At 39.5% G+C, this 14,208-nt stretch overlaps 1 protein-coding gene across 1 annotated transcript in view; it reads left to right on the plus strand.

Annotated features, from left to right (window-relative positions):
* The window catches only part of LOC132844910 (voltage-dependent T-type calcium channel subunit alpha-1I-like), a 147,773-nt gene that overhangs the window by 86,357 nt on the left and 47,208 nt on the right, over nt 1-14,208 (plus strand). The window contains exons 9-15 of the mRNA XM_060868793.1: nt 5,059-5,374; nt 6,088-6,452; nt 9,273-9,424; nt 11,171-11,356; nt 13,513-13,630; nt 13,725-13,880; nt 14,049-14,139. Coding sequence (XP_060724776.1) covers nt 5,059-5,374; nt 6,088-6,452; nt 9,273-9,424; nt 11,171-11,356; nt 13,513-13,630; nt 13,725-13,880; nt 14,049-14,139 — 1,384 coding nt within the window. The remainder of the gene's footprint in view (nt 1-5,058; nt 5,375-6,087; nt 6,453-9,272; nt 9,425-11,170; nt 11,357-13,512; nt 13,631-13,724; nt 13,881-14,048; nt 14,140-14,208) is intronic.

Genomic DNA, 14,208 nt, shown 5'->3' on the forward strand with positions numbered 1-14,208 from the left:
AGTCAAGTTCAAGTGAAACATATGTGAACCACATTATCAGTAATAATCTCAGTAATAATGTGCTATTTTAAAAAACACTACAATTTTTTGACTAAAACTAGACTAAAATTAAAAGACTTTTAGTCAACTAAAACTTGACTAAGATACCTTGAGTTTTCTTTTGACTAAAACTAGACTAAAATGACTAGACTTTTAGTCGACTAAAACTTGACTAACAAAAAAAGATATGTGAATGACTAAATATGACTAAAACTAACAAGGACATTTGGCACAAGACTAAGACTAAGACTAAATTAAAAATAGGTGACGAAATTAACACTAATTTACACCTGTCCAGTTTCATCTGAAATGCGTCCCAGACCACCTCCTGAAATGGTTTGAACCATCGGATTAATATACGTCTTGAAAACGATTTTTACAATCGGATAGCTATCGGATCACAGAAAACGCACAAAGTGACCAGGTGTAAAAAGCCCCTTAGTCTACATTTACTGTACACTTACAGCATTTGAGAATCAGCTGTATCCATTCCACATCCTTATCCCTTGGACTTACAGTAGTTTCCATCACAAAATATATCCTTACTCTAGGATAACAAATAGGTCACAGTCTACTACAATACCAATAAGCCAAAACCCTGTTAGAGAGCAGTATGAAAGGTACAGGTACAGTATAGTTCTCCAGAGTAGGTTTTCTGTGCTTAGTGAAGACGTAGATCTTCATTTGAAGACACCCGATGATTTAGCTGTACGGAAGAAAGCCAAAAGGAAATCCATTCTACCATCTGGGTGCCAGGACAGAGCAAAGTTCTGATGAATGTTCTGATACTTGTACCTTGAGAGATAGAGGTGGCTCAAAGGAAATAATATACAGTGCTGGTTTTGTCCAATCACAAGACGACAACTCTGAAAAGATCTGAAGGACCTCCTTCTAATGTTGTGAAGGTGCTATTGGAGAGAAAATCTTAATGCAAGTCTTCCTTGTACCTTAAGGGATGAGGTGTCAAGTCAAGTCATGACTGTGGCTCCAGGGGAACAAAATACAAAGCTAGATTTGAGGGATGGTGGGTCATGTGGAGCATTGCTGGTGGGTCAAAGGGAACATGAATCAGAGGTCGATTTGATAATTGCTTTCAGTTGTGAGAGGGCTGGTGTAGGTTACAGTAGTCCAATCACGAGGTGTAAGTAATTGACGAACCTCTTTGTGGTGTGAAGGTGTCAGTACAGAGAAAAGTCTTGATGCATGTCTGCCTTGTACCATGAGGGATAGGGGGCCAATTTTTGGCTTTGGCTTTTGGTTAGCTTAGAGCTTAGTAAGCAAGTATAAGTGTTTAAAGTCTGATGGTGCAAACACATCAATCTGGTGATGTGGGACCTGGATCGTGTCTCAAGGGCCTGATAGCATGCAGGAGAGGACCGGCCAAGTGCAAGTTTCAGTAATCAAGTCTCTAGCTAAGAAGGGCCTGAACATGTACCTGAGTATCCTCAGTGGAGAGAAATGGCTGGATCTTATTGCTGTGAAGGTTCTCAGTGCTGAGAAATGGTAAGATATTGACAAGGGGACAAATCTTCAGGGATACAAGCAGCTCAGCCTTGCTGTGATTGATGATAAGATGAAAGGTAGGCAGTAGGGGTACTGTATGTAGGGGTTGTTGACAAGGTGAGGAAGGGTGAAAGGAACAAAGTGATTATCTGAGAATTGGAAGAGGAAATTTAATGTATTCCCTTGATGTAGTTCAGTGATGTAGGTCACCTGATGCTAAAGATCCAATCCAGAATGTTACCTCACTTGTTTGTCAGAGGAAAGTTAGTGGATGTCAGGTGATGACTTGAGAGAGATTAGAGTCTCCAAGAAGAGTGACTAAGGTCATGTCAGAAGGTAAAAGATTAAGAAGAATGTCCAGCTCTTTTAATGGGGCAAATGCCAAGCAATAGATAATATTATAACGAATAATGAGTGAGGTTTCAGTAAACTCACAGAATCAAAGGGTTCGATTTTAAGATGAGATGACGCAAGAGGTTTAAATCTCCATTTCTGGGATTTGCAAATTATTTTTGGGCATGATCCAGGTCTCAGTCATGCCAGGGTGAAGATATGCTAAAGGCACAATAATGTGAGAAAAAAAAATCATATAATGATAAAATACAATGTAAACATAGACCTGTAACTAGTGTGTGACTTCATTTACATGGAACTCATCGGAAATTAAGCTGTAGTTGTTATAAGATCGAAACAAAGCAGTGGTCATGAGAAGCAATCTAAACAAAAGTTTATGCCCCCCCTAGCCAATTGAACAAATAAGGGAAATGAATTTTTCGCTGCTGTAACTTCTAAGACTATAAGACAATTAAGAAAATTTCACATTATGCTTCTACTGAAATCCTTTCAACACTTTTAGTACTGTTTTCTTTTACTATTCTACAGCTGTATACTGTAATGATTTATAATCTCACTGTCTGGTGTTACCCAGAAGAGAACGGGTTCCCTTTGGAGTCTGGTTCCTCTCACAGCTCCTTCATCATGTCGTCTCAGAGAGTTTCCGCACCGTTACTTCTGGTTTTTCCATTAGGGATTTAAATTTTCATCTAAATTTCCCTAACGCTGTTTTGTGACTTTCTTGTAAAAACGAAGCAACCCAGATTCCCCCTAAAAAAACACAAAAAAAGTGGCACAAACTCTGCAGCTAATAGCATGTAGTATCTACTTGGACAAAGAAGAGCAAACATGAGACCGAAGTTGTGTTTGTCTTTATTGTTTTGTTTCATAGTTGTATGAATACGTTGACATTAATGTAGGTTTTTAAACCCGCAGTGCACGCACAAAGCTCAATTTCATGCTTCAACCTTTTTTTTTTTGTCGCCACAAGCAGCTTTCTACTGTGAAGGCATGTACAAAGAACACACCCGTGACATTTTTGACTTACCACCTGCATAAAAACAAAAGCACTGCAGAAATGTTTCTCTTTGTCTGTCATGCTGCGAAGCCTCTGGTATAAAACAAGCTTTAGAAATGTCTTGTTAACTAAAACACACAGCCACCTCTCATGAGAAATTCGCATACATTAGAAAGAAGCAGGATGATGTAGTTGGATTTGGTTTGATGTTTATACAAAGAAAGTTGGAAGAAATAGTACATATTTTTATCCCAAAATAAACTTTTCACTCACTAACTCATTTTCTACTGCTTATCCGAAATACTCTCGGGTCATTTAAAATTAAAATTTTAAGAAAACATAAAGTCTTTTTAACAAAACAGTGTAGAATTATTATTATTACTACTATTATTTTTATTTATTTATTTTTTTAATTTTAATTATTTCCAGATTATTTAAAAAATTTGCCTTGGCTGTTTTTTTTTTTATATTTATTTATTTAGTTAGTTATTCATTCATCTTCTACCGCTTATCCGAACTATCTCGGGTCACGGGGAGCCTGTGCCTATCTCAGGCGTCATCGGGCATCAAGGCAGGATACACCCTGGACGGAGTGCCAACCCATCGCAGGGCGCACACACACTCTCTCATTCACTCACACAATCACACACTATGGACAATTTTCCAGAGATGCCAATCAACCTACCATGCATGTCTTTGGACCGGGGAGGAAACCGGAGTACCCGGAGGAAACCCCCGAGGCACGGGGAGAACATGCAAACTCCACACACACAAGGCGGAGGCGGGAATCGAACCCCAAACCCTGGAGGTGTGAGGCGAATGTGCTCGTGTGTCCCCCCCACCCCCCCCACCCCGCTTTGAATTCATTCATACAAAATATTAATTATTAAAACTAGCAGAAACAATAAAAAATATATAATATTTGAATATTTTCATTTAATTCATGTATTTTTAACGGTGTTTTTAAAGCACAAAGTCTGCGCCTTCTTGTGATTAGCTGATGAAAGTCCAGTTTATACACACAAAAAAAGAGCAGCGTATTGATTTATGCATTGAAGCAAAATAATTGAATGGGAAAAAAAAAATCAAGGTTAAAAGAAGCTGTGTAATAATGAGATCAGATCCATTTGCATCAGGTTTACTGAAAGGATTTTCTAGGGACTCGGTAAAGTCATGCACTGTTTAGTACACTGTTAGGTAGGAGCAAACAGACAAAAGGGCAATCCAAAGACAATATCAAGGACAATGGCATGGGTGAAAGAAACAACAAGGCAGCCAGGATTAATAATAATATTAATAATAGTAATAATAATACTCAGACCTCGCTTGACATGGAATGATTGGCAAGAATTCACAATAATCTCAAGAGTAAGATTAGATGTCTTGTCAGATTAGATGTCCTGTCAGATTAGATGTCCTGGCTCAATGAAACGTCAAACGATCGCGTTTTTTAAATCCAGATATTCATCCGATAATTTTAATTACAGACCTTAAGTATTATCTCTAGGTAAAGATTAAATATTGATTAGATATCACTAAATTAGATAAAGATTGGATTAGTTTTTTGTGTTACTCAGATACAACACTTACAAATCCCATATCAAACAGATGACCTGTAAAGAACATTTTTTATACAAATAAAATTATTTTCTTTTCTTTATTACTTTCCTTGTGTCATCCTTCCATCACTCGATATATCTTCCCAGGATTGTCAATGTGGTTCATTAATCTTCTTTATTTACTACGGAAGACACTTGAACAGGTGTCGTCTCTTCTCTGGCTCATCTTTATCGATGCTGTTGAGACGGTTGTCCTCTTTTTTTTTTTTTCCTGTCTCACACAGCTATTCTCTTTTCCTTTTCCTTTTTCCTTCTGTCTTACTTTATTTCTCTCCCTGTCACTTTTTCTGTCTCTCTGCATTTCATTCTCTCGTTTTATATAACATTCAGTATCTCTTTCCCCCTCTTTTTCTGTCTTCTCTGTCTCTTTTAATTTTTTCTTTTGGTCTCTGTCAGTCTGTCTGTCTGTCTGTCTGTCTGTTCTTTTTCTTTCTTTCCTTCGAAAAACAACAGTAAATAAGAGTGTTTACTATTAACAGTTCATTTTAATTGATTTTTTTTTTTTTTTTTGTCATTCGCTCTCACTCTTTCCCTTTTATTCATCAGGTGGGCTCTTTCTTCATGATTAATCTGTGCCTCGTGGTCATAGCCACTCAGTTCTCTGAGACGAAACAACGGGAACACCAGCTGATGCAGGAGCAGCGTGCCCGCTGTCTGTCCTCTAGCACATTGGCATCGCTGGCAGAGCCGGGAGACTGTTATGAGGAGCTCTTTCAGCTGACCTGTCACGTGCTGCGTAAAGCCCGTCGCCGGTCCGCTGCCTTCTTCAGGGCACTGAGACCACGCCCACGGCAGACCACACCTACCCAGTCACAAACCAATGTCAATGGTGGAGAAAGAAGGCAACATCAGGGTGAGGGGGGTATGTGGATGAGTGGACAGAAGTATGAATGAGGAAATCCATGGATAAGTATTTAATATGTTTGGGGAGGAATGAGTGAGTATTGAGAAAGACAAAGGATAAAGGATGAATGAGTACATGAATAGGTAAAGATGGTAAATATGAGGAAATGAATAGGATAAGATGGATGGATGGATGGATGGATGGATGGATGGATGGATGGATGGATGGATGGATGGAAATATATATAGATAGATAGAAAGAAAATGTATAGAACTAGGAAAAAAGTGAGGAAGGTGTAAAGGAGAAAGAAGGCAGAAGGTAGGACAAAAGAAAAGATGGAGGAATCTTACCAGATGGATGCATTTTTGGATGAACGGAGGGATGGATAAAAGTATGAATGGAGAGATGGGTGGATGTGTGAAGAAATGGCAATAAATGGAGAGATGGATGGATGGATGGATAGAGAGATGTGAAGAAATGGCAATAGATGGACATATGGATGGATGGATGTATAACAGGATTAATGGTTGGATGGATGCATGAAAAGGTCAGAATATGAATGTATAATGAAGATGAATGTATAAATATAAGACTAATAGATGGTGGGTACATGACCTGGACCTGGTTACATGGATGGATGGATGGATGGATGGATGGATAGATGGATGATTGGTGATTGGTGATATGCTGGATACTTAAATCATTGCTTTATTTTTTTATTTTAGCCCAAGTTTCCCAATGTCCCCATCACACAAAGCCTAACCGGCCTCCTTCGGAAAGTTCTGACGTTTTTTCACCCCCCGTCTCCGAGGACTGTCCTCACTGCATGGCCCTGTCTCTCAGAGATGGTGCAGGTCCCTCAGGGATGGTGGTCAAACAAGAGGCAGAGGAGGGTGCACTGGAGGACACAGATGGACATGCTGGTCAATCAGGAGAGCAGAAGGACGAGCGGGTGTGTAAGGGAAAGTGTAAAGAGCTGTGGATAGAGATCAGGATTAAACTGTGGGGAATTGTAGAGAGCAAATACTTCAACCGAGGCATCATGATTGCCATTCTCATCAATACAATCAGCATGGGCATCGAACATCATGAGCAGGTAAACACACACACACACAAACACACACACACACACACACACACACACACGACTCGCTTGGCTTGATTGTAACAATCTTAAGGGTGGATTTGTTAGTAATGATGAAAGAACACAAAAAACACACCTGCTTTCTCTTCTAATACCACACACACACACACACACACACACACACACACACATTTTTATCCCTCAGAGTAAGAGTTTTTGTACACATTTACATACTTTTGGTTTCTGTTTTCTGTTGTTATAAACTAACATACAGTAGATAGATAGATAGATAGATAGATAGATAGATAGATAGATAGATAGATAGATAGATAGATAGATAGATATAGTAGATAGATAGATAGATAGATAGATAGATAGATAGATAGATAGATAGATAGATAGATAGATAGATAGGTCGATTGATTGATGGATCGATCGATCGAACGGCAGACAGGCAGGCAGATAGATAGATAGATAGATAGATAGATAGATAGATAGATAGATAGATAGATAGATAGAGTTAGAAAGGCAGACTCAGATAGATAGATAGATAGATAGATAGATAGATAGATAGATAGATAGATAGATAGATAGATAGATAGACCAGCAGGCAGGCAGGAGGCAGCTAGATAGATTCTGAATCTATTTTCCAAATTGTGCTCATTTGATTAATAAATAAAACAACCAGCTTAGATTAGTGACGACTTTCATATCTCTTTAAACAAAATATTGTTCATTTTCTCCATTTTGGATTAATTGTAATCAGTCATTAGCAGTACTGATGAAGGTCCTAATTCTACCTGAAGCACTGTTCAAATCCTTTTATCAACCCTGTATGTCTGTAGGTTACTAAGCGAGCACATGGTGACCCTCTTAAACCTTTGCTCTGTCTAATCGACAAAGGGGATTGATTGCGGAATTCATGTGTCCGAAGATTATATTCACAGTAATGAGATCTTTATCAGAAGCCAGGAGCTTCTGAACAGCACTTAAACAGGGACCATCAGTATTTTAGGTGTGGGGTTTTTTTAGGGTTTTGATGTTTCTTGTGCTCTTAGTTTTTTCATTTTTCTCTGACTAACAGTGAATGCATCTTATCAAAGGTAACTTCTTCTCATTGTGCACACCCTGAATAAGTTCCAAGTGCTTTGGGTGTGTGGTGAGAGTTCTGTGAGATAATGAGAAAAGTGAAAGCACAGGAATTAAACAGGCTTACATACAGTAGGTCATTTGCCAAAATGCCGTAAATGTAAATTTGTTCGGAAGAAGAGTTCCTTTCTTCCTTCCTTCCTTCCTTCCTTCCTTCCTTCCTTCCTTCCTGCCTGCCTGCCTGCCTTCCTTCCTTCCTTCCTGCCTTCCTTCCTTCCTTTCTTTCTTTCTTTCTTTCTTTCTTTCTTTCTTCCTTCCTTCCTTCCTTCCTAATGCTCCCTCACTCCATCCCCATTTTCTTCCTTCCTTCCATCCTTCTTTCCTTCCTTCCTTCTGCCCTTCCATCCTTGCTCCCTCCATTGGTCCCTTCCTTCCATCCTTTCTGCCTTCCTTCCTTTCTTTCTTTCTTTCTTTCTTTTTTCCTTTCTTTCTTTCTTTCTTTCTTTCTTTCTTTCTTTCTTTCTTTATTTCTTTCTTTCTTTCTTTCTTTCTTTCTTCCTTCCTAACGCTCCCTCACTCAATCCCCTTTTCCTTCCTTTTCCTTCCTTCCTTTTCCTTCCTTCCTTCCTTCATTCCTTCCTTCCTTCCTTCCTTCCTTTCCTTTCCTTTCCTGTCAAATCCTTATTGTGGCTAAATTCTTTAGGGGTTTTCTTTATTTGTTTCTACTTTAACATCTCTACTTTAAGAAAACAGAAATATGTTTGACCAAAAAATGTATTTATTTATGCTTTATTTCTATCCCCCCACCTGAAAAGGTGACATTGGGTAAGAAGTAAGTCTGCCTGGAAATGTCTTAAACCTTGTTAGCTAAGTGTGATATCTTCAAATGCTAAATGACCGGCTTTGATCAAGTTGATGGATAATTAGCGAAATGGACCTAAGGCTAATCAATTAAGTTTTTAGTCTGATATTTACAAAATCCGTGTTAATGGCAGTGCACAAAGATGAGAAAAAGCAAATGAAATTTAACCAAAAGAAAAAAAATGTGAGTGAAAGATCATGGATCAAGGATGCAGACAATCTCATCATTACACAGTGTCGTATGACGTCGTATCTCAGTCTCAGACTTTTCTCATCCTGTGATCGCTAGGATAAAATATTAGGAATGTCAAAAAGAGTCAAAAGATGTGAATTTGTCAGAAAAATTGTGATTTTAATATTTGAAAGTGAAGTGAAAGTGAAAAGTGAAAGATGTGACATACAGCTAAGTACGGTGACCCATACTCAGAATTCGTTCTCTGTATTTAACCCATCTAAAGTGCACACACACAGCAGTGAACACACACACACCGTGAACACACTCCCGGAGCAGTGGGCAGCCATTTATGCTGCGGCGCCCGGGGGGAAGTTGGGGGGTGGGGGTGGGGGTTGGGGATGTTCGGTGCCTTGCTTAAGGGCACCTCAGTCGCGGTATTGGCGGCCCGAGACTCGAACCCACAACCTTAGGGTTAGGAGTCAAACTCTCTAACCATTAGACCACGACTTCCCCTAATTTCCCCTGCTATATAACTATATGGTGTACCTATTAAACTGACAACATGCTGCATATTGGATTTGTTCTGCTATAAAATGAATCAAAAGAAACACCAAGGTTCTGTAGAACATCCGGCAGTTAAATTGAACGAGGCTAAAATAATCCTGAATCATTCTTTTTCCACGCCTATACACTTATTTTCCTCTCAGCCCGAGGAGCTGACTAACGTTCTGGAGATCTGCAACATCGTCTTCACCAGCATGTTTGCCCTGGAGATGATCCTGAAGCTGACTGCCTTCGGCTGTTTCAACTACCTGCACAACCCGTACAACATTTTCGACGGCATCATCGTTATCATCAGGTGAGAGTCAAAACTCGGTGCAACTCAGCTGTCAGAAATTTGGTTATTTGGAAATTGGGTCAGAGATCCTTCGGTTGTGTTACTTTTTCCTGTACAAACACACAGGGGCGCCCCCATGGGGTGGCCAGTGTATAAACTCTGGCCACACCTGTGGCCACCCCTAGTATGGATTTGAATTTGAATGCATAATAGAAAAGTCACAATAGTTCATGAAGTGAAAAATAAATAAATAAATAAATAAATAAATAAATAAATAAATAAATAAAATGAAGCACATGCTGCACCCACCAAAAAGACTGTAGATTAACTGGCGCCACCAGAGTAGCTGTAACCCCCCCCTCCTTTTTTTTTGTGCCACCCCAAGATTTGCTGTGGCCTACTATAAAAAAAATCTGGGGGCGCCACTGCAAACAATCTGTAGAAATGAGGTGAGGATGTACAATGAAGCACGATCGGCGAAGCACAACACCTGAAGTATTATACGCTAAATCTGGTCTCATTATGACGGTTATATTCGGATCAAAGTAAGCTGAAAGCTGTTTTCTCTTCCTCTCGGTTCCAGTCCAGGTGATAATTATAAGATAAGACGATTCAAGCTCATCTGAGCTTCATGTCAGAATTCTTAAACAATCCGATCGCTGGGTTTGAAGCCATGATCGCAGTCTTCAGTTTTAAAAAAATGAGTTAAGGCTGTTCTGTTTGAACTAGTGGTAGCTTAATCCTTAGGCCCAGAGAACACTGTGAGGAAAAAGTACAAATGCTGTTGAATTAAAAAAAAAACATACTTGTAAAGTGTAATTTAGCTTTTTTGATTTATACATTAACAAAACTCAAAAGCAAACTAGATTTGTAAAGATCGTCGCGACAAACTTTGATGTTGGCTTTGACGAGGCAAGTATTCGCAAAGGCCGTGGACATAAGGGTCAGTGTTACTTTTGGAGGCAAGCTGGGGAAGTTGAGGAAGTTCCCCTCATTGGGCTGAGTGTTTTGATATACTGTATCACATGCCCATGTTGTGCAAAATATTTTATTTTCACGTGACATCAGGTGACGTCACGTGACGTCATCAGAATACACGTGAGGAAGTTCCCCTCATTGTTCTGAGTGTTTTGATATGTCACATGTCCATGTTGTAAAAAGTTTTTTTGATTTTGCATATTTTGGGGGCGGGGCTGCGGGACAACTGGAAGGTCAGGCGGTACACCAATTTAAAAATTTGTTTTTTAAACAAATGACCAGGGTCTACAACATATCCGAATTTGGTGCATGTGGCTCGAAAGCCCTAGGCCGCATTAAATTTTATAAATTTTCGTCTAAGCTTAAATAGGAAAACAGAATGTTGGCTTCTACAAAGCGACATAATAATAATTTCATTCTTGTTATATTCTTGAGATTTTTTTGTTATTTCTAATTGTTGAAGCAAAATGTCAGTCACAATTTGTCAAATCAATCATCTTCCAAATGTTTTCATTTACAATCTCTATACAGATTAAAAGCCATATCCCATAGACCCAAGTTGTGTCTGGAATTTTCCACCCATATCGTTCTTTTATTTAGCGGCCTGTTCCTTTTTTTTTATATATATATACTTAACGCCCACTGTCCATCTGTGTATTACTATCTCTGTAACCTTCCTTCTCTCTCTGTTTTTAACTGGAATAGATGTATTCATCTCTTCGTCCCTTCTTCTTTTCTTCCATCCCTCCCTCCTTCTCAGTGTCTCTGGTTGTCTCTTTCTTTCCGCAGCGTGTGTGAGATCGTCGGACAGTCCGACGGCGGTCTGAGCGTGTTGAGGACGTTCAGGCTGCTCCGTGTGTTAAAGCTGGTGCGCTTCATGCCCGCACTGCGCCGGCAACTCGTCGTCTTGATGAAAACCATGGACAACGTGGCCACATTCTGCATGCTGCTTATGCTCTTCATCTTCATCTTCAGGTGGGTGTGGATGATTGGTTAAAATCCTGAGAATTGAAAGAGTTCCAGCACAGGTGAAAATGGGTTTTCCAGCATCAATCGGTGTGAGAGGGACAGAGACATTTAAAGAAAGAGACTGAAACAGAAACAGTCAAAGGATTGATGGGATTAAGCTGATGAGGAGGCAGGACAGGAAACAAATGAAATGAGGAAAAATGTACACAGGATGATGGAGAAATTGGGTAGTGACTGGGTGAGAGATGAAGACAAATGGAGTCCATGCTCTTCTCTATTTGTCTCAGATCATGGAATGCACACACACAGCATACACACATACAGTAGCATACACACACACACACCTGCTGCTACAGGGACCTGAAGGTTGGTTTCATTGCTACACATTTTTCCTACTTCTGGGTCCCTTAGTTCTGTCATGATGACCCAGAAACCTAAAGACAAATAACAGCCTATTCTCAGTATACACACACACACACACACGCGCGCGCACGCACACACACACAATGGCAAATGTAGAGAAGTGAGATTATACAGCTTTATTTTCCAATAACCTGGTATTGGAAATGTTAACTCATGGCAGGCACTAAATTCCAGGAGTTTCGTTACTATGACGTAAAGTGGGCGTGTTTCCAGAGGTCTTGGAAAAACGCCTTCTTTCAAAAAAAAGAGCATACTACGAAGGACAACACAGCCATAAAGGTAGATTTATTTTAGAAAACAAATAAACAACCAAAAACTACAGTTATGGTTAGGGTTAGGATTATCAATTAGGCCACGCCTACCTGATGACGCAATATCTGTTACGCTGTACTGAAATCCCTGAAAATAAGTGTCTGCCGTTAACTCATCTCACACTAGGAAATCCACCATTTTGAATTTATAAGGTATTTGAGCTACTGTTACCTACCAAGTTACTTGACTTCATCAATTTTCTTTCCTTTCATTTCATTGTAACACAAAACACCACATGGTCCAATATATCAACAACAACTAATATAACGTCGCTGTCAGGCGGAATCCTCATATCTCCAAAACCGTTATTTTTCAGGAAATTAAAAAAACGCTGTACCTTATCTGCAGTGCACAGGGTTTAGTCCGCGTTGCAGTGGATTGTCTTGCGCTAAATTCCTGTCCTCAGACGAGCACCAGAACTAGCGGGAGTCAAGATTTTTTTTTCTTTGAGCCCAGTGTTTTGAAGACATTTACCTCAGAAGACGTGTTGATTCGTTGCGACTCTTCTTGAGGAGAAATATGCCGCGAAGCTCTCCCACGGAGTGAGGAAGAGGTGGACAGTTGAAGCGTCCAATGGAGTTATGAGATTTGCGCTCAAGCTATTTTCAAGACTTTAGATTGGTTAATAACTTGTAAAAATAACAGACCCACGTGGGGACTGACCAATAGCATCGATATGTGAAATTGACAAAATTTGGACATACAAGGTTTCCGCCCGACAGCGACGATAAACTACCTATTGAACTAGTGTTGAACTACTGGCTTGTCTTCCTTTATATGCTATATCCATGAACCTGGAAATTCTAACTGGCACAAAATAACTAATGAGTAATGAGCCAACAGAGAGTCAATAATCCGCACGTGTCGAACCATCAACACATTTGACTCACTCAGTGAATAGAACCTCATCGCTTTTAGCCATGTTCAATTATTGTTGATGAACTCGTCAAACATAATCGCTTTACTCACTCGCTGATTCTGCTCAGCTGAGTGAATTGACTTGAAACACTTCACTAAAAAAAAAAACCAGAATTATCGATCCCATCAACTAATGTGTAGAATAAAAGTTTGTAAAGGTACAAGCCTCAGAGGTTATGCCTAATGCTACAAATGTACACGTATACGTTATAGTAGTCACGTACGAGTAAAATAAATAAATAAATAAATAAATAAATAAATAAAACCTTAATAAACATTTATTATAAATTTAATTAGTCAAATTGGAAAGCAAGCCAACCTACTCTGTGAAATCTGAGCAACGGACATCATTATCGAAGATCCACCTGTAGTGTAGTGTGTGTGCTCAAGCTTAGCTGCATGACGGAAAGGTCAATAAGGTGGTAAATACCGTTAAATGGATCGAGTTTTAACAATAAGATGTGCAAATGCCACTTTCTGTAGCTGTCCTTACATCTCTCTCATTCCAGTATCTTGGGAATGCATATATTCGGCTGTAAGTTCAGTTTGAAGACAGACGCTGGAGACACAGTTCCTGACAGGAAGAACTTTGACTCCCTATTATGGGCCATAGTGACTGTTTTTCAGGTATTGCACTCATGTTACAAGTAAACATCCACAATTACTATATCAGAAACTCACCATCTATTTAAATATATGTTTATATGTGTATCCCTTGCAGATCCTGACTCAGGAGGACTGGAATGTAGTGCTATATAATGGCATGGCCTCCACCTCTCCTCTGGCAGCTCTTTATTTCGTGGCTCTTATGACGTTTGGAAACTATGTGCTTTTTAACTTACTTGTTGCCATTCTGGTAGAGGGATTTCAAGCAGAGGCAAGGCAACCAGGCTGGATTTTTCTCTAGAATTGTTAATAGCATAAAAAAAAAAAAAAAACACTATATAGCCCTGCAAATGATCTGTTGCAGTAACCTTACAACCTTTTGTACTTTGTCCTATTTAACTCCACTCCCTTGATATGTCTCCTGTCATTGCTCCATCAGGGTGATGCTAATCGCTCATATTCAGATGATGACGGGTCGTCCTCCAACTATGATGGAAGTGATAGACACAAGGACTCGCTCCAGCTCTCCGGTAGGTTCGCATTAATGGCATTTGCAGTGCGACCAATGTTTTACAACCAGTGCAACCAATGATTTAAAG

Source organism: Tachysurus vachellii, chromosome 4 (assembly GCF_030014155.1).
Source record: "Tachysurus vachellii isolate PV-2020 chromosome 4, HZAU_Pvac_v1, whole genome shotgun sequence".
NCBI lineage: Eukaryota > Metazoa > Chordata > Actinopteri > Siluriformes > Bagridae > Tachysurus > Tachysurus vachellii.